General features: G+C 55.7%; 3 protein-coding genes across 3 annotated transcripts in view; 2 read left to right on the top strand and 1 right to left on the bottom strand.

Moving 5' to 3' along the window:
- VOLCADRAFT_117584 (uncharacterized protein) overlaps positions 1-1,695 on the top strand; it is a gene marked incomplete at both ends in the record, with an annotated part of 4,859 nt that extends 3,164 nt beyond the window's left edge. The window contains 3 exons of the mRNA XM_002950305.1: positions 65-215; positions 650-742; positions 1,159-1,695. Of these exons, the coding sequence (XP_002950351.1) occupies positions 65-215; positions 650-742; positions 1,159-1,695 (781 nt within the window). The remainder of the gene's footprint in view (positions 1-64; positions 216-649; positions 743-1,158) is intronic.
- A 2,922-nt stretch (positions 1,696-4,617) lies between these two features.
- On the top strand, positions 4,618-7,657 carry VOLCADRAFT_104729 (uncharacterized protein). The gene is made up of 4 exons (XM_002950306.1): positions 4,618-4,776; positions 4,851-5,093; positions 5,252-5,570; positions 5,665-7,657. Exons 1-4 carry the CDS (start codon positions 4,651-4,653, stop codon positions 6,597-6,599), a joined length of 1,623 nt encoding a protein of 540 aa, XP_002950352.1. The 5' UTR covers positions 4,618-4,650; the 3' UTR covers positions 6,600-7,657.
- Positions 7,658-7,763: 106 nt separating this feature from the next.
- The window catches only part of VOLCADRAFT_90892 (uncharacterized protein), a gene marked incomplete at both ends in the record, with an annotated part of 8,781 nt that continues 4,132 nt past the window's right edge, over positions 7,764-12,412 (bottom strand). Inside the window, 8 exons of the mRNA XM_002950429.1 lie at positions 7,764-7,812; positions 8,054-8,143; positions 8,663-8,736; positions 9,393-9,453; positions 9,894-9,998; positions 10,905-10,961; positions 11,295-11,347; positions 12,169-12,252. Coding sequence (XP_002950475.1) covers positions 7,764-7,812; positions 8,054-8,143; positions 8,663-8,736; positions 9,393-9,453; positions 9,894-9,998; positions 10,905-10,961; positions 11,295-11,347; positions 12,169-12,252 — 573 coding nt within the window. The remainder of the gene's footprint in view (positions 7,813-8,053; positions 8,144-8,662; positions 8,737-9,392; positions 9,454-9,893; positions 9,999-10,904; positions 10,962-11,294; positions 11,348-12,168; positions 12,253-12,412) is intronic.

A 12,412-nucleotide genomic window follows, 5' to 3' on the forward strand; every position in this document is an offset into this window, starting at 1 on the left:
AAACCACCGCTGCCGCCGCTGCCGCTGCTATTGCTGCTGCTGGCGGCGGTCTCGGTGGCGGCAGTAGCGGCGGCGGTGTAGCGGGCCGGCTGGACGACCGGATCCGGGTGGTGGTGGTTGGGTCCGGGTCGAATGTACGACAGGCGGTACGGATGCTACCACTGTTTCGCGAGTTTGCTCGTCTGGTTCAGCGGCATTATCCGGGCCGATTGCGGGTGAGTGAGGGGTTGGTGGGAATGTGCGGGGGTTTTGCGGTGAAGGGGGGAAAGGAAGGAGTTTTCCTTTTAACCTTAGGCGGCGCATTTTAAACCATCTAGCAGGGCGCCTTTTAGCTGGGAGGTGAGGCATACAGGGCTGGGGGCAACGGGCGGGGTGGGGGGCTGCGTGAACACGCGGATATGGGCGGATATAGCGGTGTCCGGTAGGAGGATTGATAGCGACCATGTGCGGACATTGCGCACACCACCACCGTTCTAAATCGGCTGTCGCCAATGTTATCAGGGCAGGAGCTAATATAGCTGACAGACAGCAAAGTTAGTGTGGCCTATCTGGGCGCTTTCCATATTTAGCTTTTCCATCCCCCTTCCCCCGCCCCCTACCACAACCACCACCCTCCTCACACTCACCCCCCGCGTGTGCGCCCGCCCAGGCGATGTACCTGGTCGACCTGCCCCGAGGACTGCGGATGAGTGTGGGGGCGGTGCTGAACCTGCTGTCGAATGAGACACGGCAGAAAGTCAATGTACGTGTGTGTTTGTGTACGTGTGTTGGGGCGGCCCTCCAGGGGGTTTGTGGCAAAGCAAAAGCAAAAGGAAAAGCAGGACAGAGTTCAGTTGTGTTGAAAGCGTGTTCACCTGCGCGGACTAAGGAAAGAGGCATTTCGGTCAGGGAACCACATTGGGGGGAGGGGGGTGGGGGGAGGAGGAAGGGGAAGAGGAGGGGGCCCCCTCTCACCCTCTCACCCTGACACTACGAGGTATCCCCCTCTCTGGACTCTTTTGACCTCCACCACACGTGCAACCACCACACCTACCAAAACCCGCCTCAGCCTTGGCTTTCCTCGCCCACACCGGGTTGATGACATCACAACGCATACGACACCTTCCGGAAGATCCCCTTTCACTTCCCGCTTTCGCGCATATGATTCCCCCATACCAGGTGTGCCGGTTAGAGGACCTGCCGGATTGCATCTCTGGCGCTATAGCGGCTCGGGAAGCTGCCGCAGCAGCAGCAGCAGCGGCCGCGGCACTGCATCGCCATCCTGTTACCCTGGCGCCGGACCGGCAGCGGCGGCGGGGACGGGAGCGTCAGGGCGAAGGTGGGGCAGGACAGGAGGGGGAAGGGGGGGAGGAAGGAGAAGGCGAAGAAGAGGATGGCGGCGTCAGCGGAGCCGCCACTGCCGCAGAAGCGGCGGCTGCCGGCCGTAGCGGCGCTGCCGGCCGTCTGCTGGCAGCGGCGTTAGCGTTAGCGCTGGCGGCGGCGGCGGCGTGCCGGCTGGGGCCGTCGTTAGGTCGGGCGGCGGGGGCTCGGGGCGGCGGCACCGCCGCCGCGGCAGCAGCGGCGGCAGCTGCCGCCGCGCAGGTGCAGCTACAGCAGCTTCACGAGCTACGGCTGTGGCTGATGCGAGTGATACCAGCCCTGGTGATGGCGGCGATGGCTTGCCTCACGTATAAAAGCCTGCTGGCGCGACCCTAGATAGATTGGCGGCGGCTGCGGCGGCGGCAATCGTCCTTAAACGTAGTTTGTGCGGCCGTACGTACGGCCCGTACTGCCATATTGTACAGTACAGTAAGGGGTGTAACAGTCCATTTGCTGACCTTACTGACCAAGTTTTTCGGTACGCTTTGGGAGTTATCAAAAGAATGGGAGTTTTCGAAAGAATAGTCTTTGAGTGGTTTTATGTGCAGAAAAAAGAAAGTAGATTTGCGAGAGGAGGAGGTGGAGGAGGAGGAGGAGGAGGGGGGGGAACAGAGGCTTTTCCCTTCCCCCCAGAATAATGGGTATCTTGCAGTACTCCTCTCTCGTACATTTCCCGTAGTTTCTCCCCTCTACCACCACCACCACGCATATACACACAACGACGCACTCTACGTTTTTTCCCTCCTCCCGCCGGGGGGCCCTACCGCCAGGTGAGGGTCTGGGGTCTCCTCCCGCCTATGACTTCAGACTTAAACTGCTCTTTCTCCCCGTTTCCCTCTCCCCTCGTTGTTGGGTATTTCGTTGTTGGTTGTTGGTTGGTGGGTGAGCACAATGGTGTGAGGGAGGTGGACTCCCCACACCTCACACGAGCGAGGAAGGGGTGTGTGTGTGGGGGGGGGAAAGGATGAGGGGTTCGGACGTGATGCCCCATAAGGTGATGGCGGGATGATGCAGAGCGGAGCGGAGCGATGTTGGTTTGTCGTTCGGGCGGTAGTGACGGTTCCTCCTCCTTTACCCTTTTTTATCATAAAAAGGAGACGAGCAGAGAGGGAGGTGAGAGGAGGTTGGGAGGTGGGCAAGCAACCCCGGTGGCTGTCTGCAGACGCAATCGAGCCCTGGCTAGTAGCCAGCCAGCACGTGTTTATGTGTGTGGAGGGGAGGAGGGAGGGGAGGAGGGAGGGGAGGAGGGGAGTGTGCTGTGAGACGGGTGTGCTGTGTGACGGGTGTGCTGTGTTTTTGGATGTTGGCGGAGTGAGATATGGTGGGTTGTCGTGAAGGGTGTTGTACAGATTACCAGGATTACTACCTTTTTTGAGCTTACTTGAGAACTTACTGTTACATGCAGCTTGGACAGTACAGGAGAAGAGAAGCGCAAACATGTGTTGTGCGTTTGTATTGCGTCCAAGAATCATTAACGGGTGAATCTGCGCCGCGAAAGAGGGCAGGATTGTATTCTCGGATGCGTATTTGTTGTACGGCATGTACGGTGTAGCAGTCGAATGGGGCATGGCATATGAAACACATGGCAGGTTGGCGAACGGGGTATGTATGTACGAACTAGTACGGCAATACGGGATGGATCTCTCACTGCACGTGTTATGGAAGCTCACTCGGTCGTTTGCCCCGAGAACGTCCGGGGCGCGGGGGATGGGAAGATGTTGCTGGCCGACAAAAAATATGTATACGCTCGCTAGCACGCATGCTGATGTTTGCACCTACTAACAGACATGTTCCCGCCATATCCCTTTATCCCCCAAAACACACCTGTGCCGTTCGCCCCGAGGAAGTCGTCCGTGTGGTCGGATTCGCGAGGCGATTCTCTTTCCTTTTTCTCTGGCCAACCTCCCTTTTGGGTTGCGCTTTACACGTGTTCTTTTGGGATCCGTTTGGAATCCTCTTTACTCTTCCCCTTCCCTAACCAACACACATACGTACTCATGCGGATTTCGTGTGTTCTTAACCCCCCTCCTCTACCTGGAAGCTTCCATCTCCCTCTTCCAATTGTCGGCGTTTCTTTCTTTGTCAGCCCCTTATGCCCCTCTCTTCCAAGGAAAGCTGCTGATGCTGATATTGATGCTGATGCTGTTTTTTGTGGTGCTTATGTGAACAGTGTTTTCTTGCCCCGGTGGGGACAGCCCGGTGGAGCAGCCTGAACCTGAAGGGGGGGAGGTATTGCGTTGCTTCGGGTGCGTGGCTTTGGGGCCGGGACGCAGGTGTTGCTGCTTGCTGTGCTTTGGTTGTAGGGAAAAGGCAAGTGGCCTTGCGTGCGGCATCGGAGGTTGTTTGGGTGGTGGTGGATAGGTGCCAAGGACAGCAAAAGCCGCAGAAAACGGCGACCTATGGGGGCGGCTTGGAAGACGGGAAGTTTATTGGCGTTTTTCGGTTTGGATTTTCCCACGGCCGCACGGTGGGTGTGGGTGCGTGTGGATCAGGAGTGCGTGCTGCTAGGCATTTGGCAGAGTGCAAGTGCAACAAAACGACGGTGTGATAGCGTCGCGGATTTGTTGCAAAACGTGCATTGGCTAATGCCAGGTTTCCGGGCTGAATGACATGGACAGTATGGCTGCTGTGTGTCCATGGATGGATTTGGAAGGTTTAGTGCATTTTTGCTGTGCGCGGCACCGGAGCTTTTAAGGTCACGGAATTGATGGACATAAGGTGGTGATGTGACGGGTTACGCAAGAGCCCGTCGGCGCACTAAAAACCCGTACAGTGTGCAAGCATACATATGGTTCCTCGCTCGTGGCCCTTACGCATGGCTGCACGGCCTGCATAAAAAGCCAAAATCACTGAACCTGGCGACAAAAATCCCGCCGACAGTAAGCGCAGCTTTAGGAATAAGCAGTTCGCAGCCTAGGACACCTTCTGCCGTGTTGGGAGAGATGCCATAAGGGGTTCGCGCCTGCCACCTGCGTAAAAAAACGTCGTTGAAACATAGCACTATATGCAAAATTGGGGGATTGAACATGAAGAATGTCAACCAAAGCGTTTCAGTACGATGAATCTTGCACTGGGCCTAATAATAATGAAATCCATCACGCAAAGGAAAAGCAATATAACGGAAAGGAGCTAGCGCACCCGTACTGTGGAGTATTCAAGTACGGCCCGTTTGGCACCTTTTGTCACCAACACCAATTGTCGCTTGTAAATAGATTACACTTTACCTAGCCTTGTGTGCAGCTTACCGCTCGAGAAATTCTGACAACCGTTAATTATATCCTACCGTCAGCCATGGATTTCACCGCTGCTGCCTTTATGCCTCCTGGTGGCGGCTACGCGGATGACTCCTCAAACCACAGTGCGACAGAGACTTGTACCCTTCCGGCTTATCTGCGCGCGCCGGAGGTCACGTCGCAGGTGTGGAGGAGCTCAGGAACGTGAGGTCGTGCGGGTGGTTCTTTTTCAACACCAGCCCGCTGTGGCGCTTGCAGGTCATGGCAGAGTATATTTGGCTGATGGGTGGCACAGGCCAGCTGCGGAGCAAGACCAAGGTCCTGGAGACGAAGCCAAATTGCCCGGAGGAGGCTCCTGTCATGGTGGTGGAGAGCAACCCTGGCAACGAGTTGGCCGAGCCTAATCACGAACTTTTTCTGAAGCCGCGCAAGATCTTCAGGGATCCTTTCCGCGGGGGTGACCACATCCTGGTACTCTGCGATACCTTTTACGCTTGCCAGGTGCGAGCTTTACCTCCGTTGCAGGGCGGCTTTCTGAGCAAGCTGAATTTATTGTGATCATGGTTTTGAAATATCGTGTTCACTAATTGGGGCTGAGGCTTTTGTTCATTTTTCAGGTTGCCGCGGACCCCACCCTCATAACGGCCACGGTCTTGCAGCCCAGCGAGTCGAACAGTCGCGTGGCTTGCGAGAATGTGCTGAAGGTAGCAGAGCAGGAGAAGCCGGTCTTTGCGGCCGAGCAGGAGTATGCCATAATTCACCCGGCCTATCCAACTGTGGTACCTTTGGGCCCTCGTCGCTCGTCGTCGCGAAGCAGCAGCACGAGCAGCAGCCGCCATAACAAGAACCTTAGCGGTAGCACGGCGCGCGGTGGAGTGAGCAAGAGCGGCCACGCTAACAAGGCGTCTAGCTCCATGGCGGCCAACCCCGCTAGGCGCGCGCACACAGATGTACACCGTCCAGCTGTTGTGGAACAAAGTAAGTTGTTCGGTCATTTGTATAACGAGGATTATTTGGTGCACGTTCTTCTCTTACTGACCTCCGTTTTTCTTATCCCTATTATTTCCAACAGGTGCGGCGTCGAGGCAGAAAACAGCCCGCCTTGTCGCTGATTCCCATTTACGTTGTTGTCTTTACGCGGGCATCAAGGTTACGGGCGCCGACGTGCACAGCCTTGAAGGCTTGCACTCATACAAGATCGGTCCCTCCGCTGGCGTGGACCTAGGCGATGACCTTTGGACCAGCCGTTATCTATTGCAGCGTGTTGCAGAAGATAACGGCGCGTCTGTGTCTTGGGATCCGGACGCCTTGCCGCAGGAGCGCCCGCTAGGCTGCTACTTCAAGTTCAGCACTGCAGCAACTCGGCATGCGCCAAGCGGTCTAGGCGCGATAGAGCAACAACTCGCAAGGCTGCAAGCTACACATATTCAGCATCAGTTTGCATATAATGACGGGAAGCTAGACAGGCTTGCTGCTCTGCACGTATCGTCGTTCACGCATGCCGTAGGCACGGCTAGTGCCTCCATAGTTGTGCCAAGCCTCACCTACATGCAGCAAGGTGGTTACTACATCGACCGCCGTCCTCCAGCGGATGCGGACCCTTACAAAGTTACGCTGCTGTTGGCTGCAACCACGCTGGACATCCCTCTTCCTAAGCTGCCTGCGTCATCATCCGCTGCGGCCTCTATGGGCCAGGTGCCGTCGGCGATTCCCGACAAGGCGCCTGTACCTCGCGGGCTGGCATTCAGCCCAATGGACAGCTATCTTCTCGCTTTGCGGCAGCAGCAGCATTGTATGCACGATTCTGAAAGCGAGGAGTGTGACTCCATTGACGAGGACGCTTGCATGACGGAGGACTCGGCCGCACTACTGGCGAAGATGGACAAGGACGGCGACTGTGCGGAGGCTTCTTCGTGCGAAAGCGACTACGAGCAGGATGATGCGAGCTCAAGTCCTCATGCCGAATGGGACGACGAACTGTCCAACATGCAAGGCGAGGGTATTTGAAAAGGGGCTTCGGTGGTCTAGGGTTGATGTTTAGGATACAGGGCAAGGGGGCGTTGCCAGTGAACTGGAGGGACAATGTGGAAGGACTTTTACGCTTGTACTGTGGTGCAGTGATTGCGCTTATGCAGTGAGAAATGGCTTTGCGCCAGTTAGGTCGTCGGCCAGAGACATTACCTGGCAGTACGCTATGACCTGATGACCTAGTAAAAGCTTAGTACTCTGTTGGGAAATCAAGGCGGTGGCGTGCAATATTTCCTTCTGATATGCACAGATCCAGTCATATGTTAGTATAATTTTCGCGCAATCAGTCGGTCGTTTTGGACCGCTCGTACATCTTGCGCTGTGCTCACTGCGCCCGCTATTGTGACGAAACGTCCGGTGCAACATGTGTCGTCAACAACGTTTGCATGGTTTGTTTGTCGCATTCGCTTGTTTCAACCAAGTCCATTGGTGGTGTTAACCATACCTGCGCATTTACAGAACACCGCGCATTTTTGAACGGACTAGTTTGTCACTTGCCCGGATCTGGTTACTGGCGTGGAGGCTGCTGCTTTTTGTAGGTGGTCAGTATTGTGGCTAATGGGGGTTTGCGCATTATGCCGTCTATAAAAAATAATGTGTGTGAACTTACGCTGCTTTTACTGGAGGTGCTGGTACTCCTGTTCGGTAGAAACGTCACAGGCTCGCAGTTTTCCCCTCATGTGATGTGCACGCGGCCACGGGTCACGCGAGCCGCTGCGAACGAAATGAATAAGTAGTATTTGTGGTAGCAAGGTATCGAAGTCACGTATATGTTATTTATGCCATTAACGGATTATTCAAAATCGGGCGCGAAGGAGAATGGAGTTGTGATATGTGTAGGTGGTGCTTAACATAGTCCACCTTCTGTGTTTTAGAAACCTACTTGCCAGCTGTTCCTTCCAAATCGATGATGCTACATGAAACAGTGTACTATCGCATACGTTTCGTGGCAAAACTATGATGGCGATAGGGGCGTGTGCAGAGATGCCAGTGCTTTCAATCATTACATAAAATGAAAGAGCTACTGCAACGGACGTACAAAATAGAATTTGCCAGAATGGTTGTAACCGGGCGATATAAAATTGGCCACACCGCGTAACGCACCATTGGACATTCCCAAAACCCCTTTGCTGCTTTCCACACCTAAGCTTCCTTCCGAGGCGATGCTGATGGCAGCAACTGCTCATGGTACCTAGAATGGGGTAAGGCAGAAGCACGAAGGATGGAGCGAACCGTCTTTAGTGCGCAAGGATTGTAAAACTGATGGTGGTCCTCAATAGGGTTAAACCAAACGATTGCTCTGCCTGCCATGCAAACCCTGCCCTTAAGTACATCGTTGCTTGATGTCCGGTATACACGCTGTGAGCAAAGTAGGAACGGTGTACGCATGGGAAGCTACGGCAAACCGTCGAAAGCGTTACTCAGAAACGCACCGGCGGGCAAAGACCTCGAAATAGTAGCTGCCGCCGTGCCAAATGGATGCACTAGCAACCGCCGCCAGCAATGCTGTGTGAGCCCAAAAGCTGCAATGTGCCGTTCCGGACAAGCATGCAACATCACAAGAGGTATGGGTCAACTTAAAACGCATGGCGAAATGCAGGGCGGCAACGGAGTAGTAGCACAAACACCACCTACCAATAACTATGTACAAACATTCAAGTCCACTTTCCCTGTCGCGAAAAACCCTGATGCTGTGCCCAACGGGGGGATATGCTCGACCGTGCGTTTACAGGGCCCTCCTTGCGGCCACTCGCTTCTCTCCTATGACTGGACACGGGCGCAAGACGGGAACGAAACGCTGCCACGTGCCAGCGTCCCCAGCCGCGTCACCATTTCCACAACCGCTATCCCACTCCCCCCCCACTGCACTTGTGAACCTGTACGACACCAAGACAGTAGGGGCCCAAGGGGCCCCCTCCTTTGCCCCACATCAACCGGTTCCGCCCTCTCCCCCACCCCACCCCGCACGGTCTATGAAGTCCGAGCCAGACGTCTTCTGTTCACCTCACAACCTCAGGAACTCTTGCACAGCCCGCACGCACCTGTGCCAGCACAGCATCGCCACGGCGAACGTGGTGGCGCAGAAGCACAGGTGCAGGAACAGGTACACGGGCGGCTGGAGGGGCGGCGGGATGCGGCGGGCGATGGCGTGGAAGGTGCCCTGCGGGTTTTGGTTTTAAGGGCCGGGAATCGTGCTGTTGATCGAAATGAAGATGTTGATGATATCAAACACTACTACGAACTGAAGAACAAAACCGCATAGGGGAAGGTACGGGGTGAGCTATGTGGACAGCATGTGGCGTGTTCGGGTGCCCTTCGGGGGGTTGTGGGGCATTACGGCCTTAGGCGGTTAGCGGAATGCAGCTGACCCACCCTCCCTTTGCAACGCGCGGGCTCCCACGCAATGCTTCTGTTCGATACCGCCCTCCGATCACCTAAGCGATGTTCCCATGCCGTACACACCTACGCACACCGTCGCTGGACTAATCCCTTCGGTGAACTTGCTCGTACCCTACTCGAAGCTCAATCCTTTTCACCACACACATTTGCACGCATACATACAAGCATACACGTTATATGCGTGTGTATTTATGCAGATTCAGGTATGCATACCCAAAACAATGTTGCGGGTTATAAGAGGCGTATTCGCCGCTTCGTTTCTTAGCATTTCCCCCCCAGGAGCCACGACGCCGCTAACGTTTTCAATATACACTATAGCCGAGTCCGGTCCTCCGGTGCGCCGTACCGGTCTGATTTGCCGTACTGCACTACCTTTTTCTGGGTGGTCACGTAATTGAAGAGCGTGCGATATCCGCGTTGCTGGATCTTGGCCCTGAGAAGGTTGGGAGTGTGCGCATGGGGATGCAAATGGACATTTGGGCTATATTATATTGTTGTGCTTAAATCAAAAGCAATCGCGGGAAAGAACCCATAAACGTTCTAATAATAATATGCGAGTGTGCGAGTGTGTGTGCACCACCATCCGGAGGTGCGTTACTCTCCAAAAGTGTAACCTAGCGGGGCCCATACCTGGAGCCCTGATGAGGTGGGGCCCCAAGGGCCAGCAGTCGAGGGACGACGGCTGTCCGAATTAGATCAATATCGTACTAATCCAAGTACTACCATGCTCCGCAGGTCTTTGCCCACTCCCAGATTCGTAACTTCAACAACGTCTTTCCCGTTTCCCGGTGCACTGCGACTCATCCCCAAACCCTTCCCCTTCCCTTCCCCCGTCATACACCGCACGCAACACTCCTCCCCCGCCCCCCCCACCTAGAGAACACGAATATCTTCAGGTAGTAGGCCAGGGCCCAGGCCACGTAGAACACCATGGGCAGCAGCACGTTGGGACCGAAACCCGCAGAATGCCACCGGGCTCTGCGGGCAAACGGGGCCGGGGGGAAAGGGGGGGAGAGAGGAGCTCCAGAGGTTGTATGTTGTGTGTGTGTGTGTGTGTGTGTGTGTGAGCAGAGAATAAAGCAATCTGGGCCTCCTAGCTCAGCTGGTTAGAGCGTAGTGGCAATAACATTGTGCACGCCAGGGTTAACAGTTCGATCATAACAGGGGCCCAAAAGGAAGTGGCATATTACCGCATTACACGCGCTGCGTGAAAGCTGGAGTGAAACAAACGGCTGTGCCTGGGCGGAGGGGACCTTAGGGCTCAGAGTGGGCGGAGAAAAATGTGAAGCCATTGTGAATTTGGTGGCAGTAGTTGTGGCGATGACGGTGGTCGTGGTGGCGGCAATACAGGGAATCAACGGGGCAGGCACCGCCATCGGAGGAAAGGAAAACGGCCCGAGAGAGGGGGGGTGCTGCGCGCAATAGTCCTAATCGACCCAAGGGGATATCCGAGGGGGCGGAAAGGATCGCGACCTCCTACCCGGCCTCCCCCCCTCGTGTCTCAACCACGGCCACAGCCCTGACCGACATTCCCCGCTCGCGCCTTTCCATTTCTCGAGATCACAGGCGGCTTATCCCCCCCTTCCCCTTTCTCCTCCCCTTCCCCCTCCCCTTCCCCCTCCCCTTCCCCTTCCCCTTCCCCTCCCTCCCTTCCTCCTCCCCTCCTCCTCTCTTGCCGTGGCAGCAGCTTCAATCGTGTGTGGTTCGCCTTTCCCCCTCCCCTCCCTCCAGCACGTCAAGGAAAGAAACTGGGAGTTCTTCGGCGGTCTTTTTCGTGGGGCTGGGCATTAGCCCCTGGCCAGTATCAGGCCCGGCAAGACATTCAATAAACACACACGTACACCAAAGGAAATGGTGCCATACAGCTCTGCAGCCCCTCCCGACCTTTCTTCCGGAGTTGCTTCCCCCGGGGGCCCGAAGCGGCCCGGGTCGCCATGCCACCTGAAGTGGGAGTGGTTGGGGGTTGGGGGTTGGGAGGTTGGGGGTTGGGAGGTAATGAAGGGGAGTTGCGACAACTTAACTGTCAAAGTTCAAATCAGTGTGGTTGTTTCCCCACGGGGGTATGGAGGCGTTGGCTGCGGATGGTGTGTGTGTGTGTGGTGGTGTGTTGGTGGAATGAGGGGAGTAGTGAGAGTCGTGCGCGTTTTGCGGCCTCGCCCTCACCCTCACCCTCCTTCATTCCTTTTTTCACCACCAGTTTTTTGTTCCTAGCTTTACTTTGTCCCCCCACCCCCCCATCACCCCCTCCCTCAACACCCCCCTTGCGACACACACCTTAGCGACCAGGACACCAGGGCAGGCACCAGATGCAGGAACAAACTGGTCACCTGTATGTATGTATGTGTATATGTATGTATGTATGATGCGTATATAAATTTGTGCGCGGGGGGAAGGGGGGCAGGGGGCAGAGAAAAGAAAAGGTTAGTTGGGGGAAGTTAAATGCAAAATGCAAAGAATCCCATGTATCATGCCATACGGGGATATGGACGGGCGGAACGGCACCAACGACGGCGCCTCCCCAAGTGGCCCTCTTATGTCACCAGCGAGCCGAATGGCTTGTAGAGGTGCCGGGCTTTTGGATCCGCAGAAGAGAAAGACCCCGTCTGCCCGCGTCTGTGTGTGTGTGTGTTGTGTGTGCGTTGTGCTTTGCTTGCCATCCTGGCTACACTGTTACAGCTATTAGCGCTGGCAAGATGGTGTTGAGGATGTATGTATGTATGTATGATGTGTGAAACAGGGGGGTGTATCTTCGCCCGTGGCAGCTACCCTGCGAAACCCTGCCTTCCCCGGTATTTCGGGGCACCCTCATCCAGTCACCCTAGTCAACTTCTCAGTGGATCGCTCAGGTTCCGCACCCACCACCAGCATCCAACGGAATCTGCCGGGTCGACAGCGGCCCAACTCCGTTCCTGGTCGGCTCACAGGTTAACTTTATCCCAGGTCACCACCGTCCATCAACTAGGGGCGCAATGCCTTCCACATCGGAAGGACTTTGACCCTAATGGGTATCGATCCCGGGGGCAATGGTCGCGCCTTACCAGTAGTGCCAAACCCTGTGTATGTATGCATGCATGTCGTGCAGTTCTGGTCATAGCACTCCGTCACACACGTCATACCCCCCCAACCCCCGTCCCCCCTCCCCTCCCACCTTGTCCAAGTCATGAAACACAAGGGAGTTCCTGAAGGTGAGGATGGACCAGGCCAGTGGGCCCGTGTTGTAGGAGAACGTGACCTGAAGGGAAGGGGTAACATAGGAGGGTGAGGGTGGGGTTGGGGGGGGGGGAAGGGGAAAGACGAACCACGAACGAGTGAAGTTGCTGCCAAGGAAAGAGTGTACAAGAAGCAGAACTGACCAGTAGGCGTTCTTGAAGGCGGCGACCTCGGGATGATGT

Source organism: Volvox carteri, assembly GCF_000143455.1.
Source record: "Volvox carteri f. nagariensis unplaced genomic scaffold VOLCAscaffold_18, whole genome shotgun sequence".
Lineage (NCBI taxonomy): Eukaryota > Viridiplantae > Chlorophyta > Chlorophyceae > Chlamydomonadales > Volvocaceae > Volvox > Volvox carteri.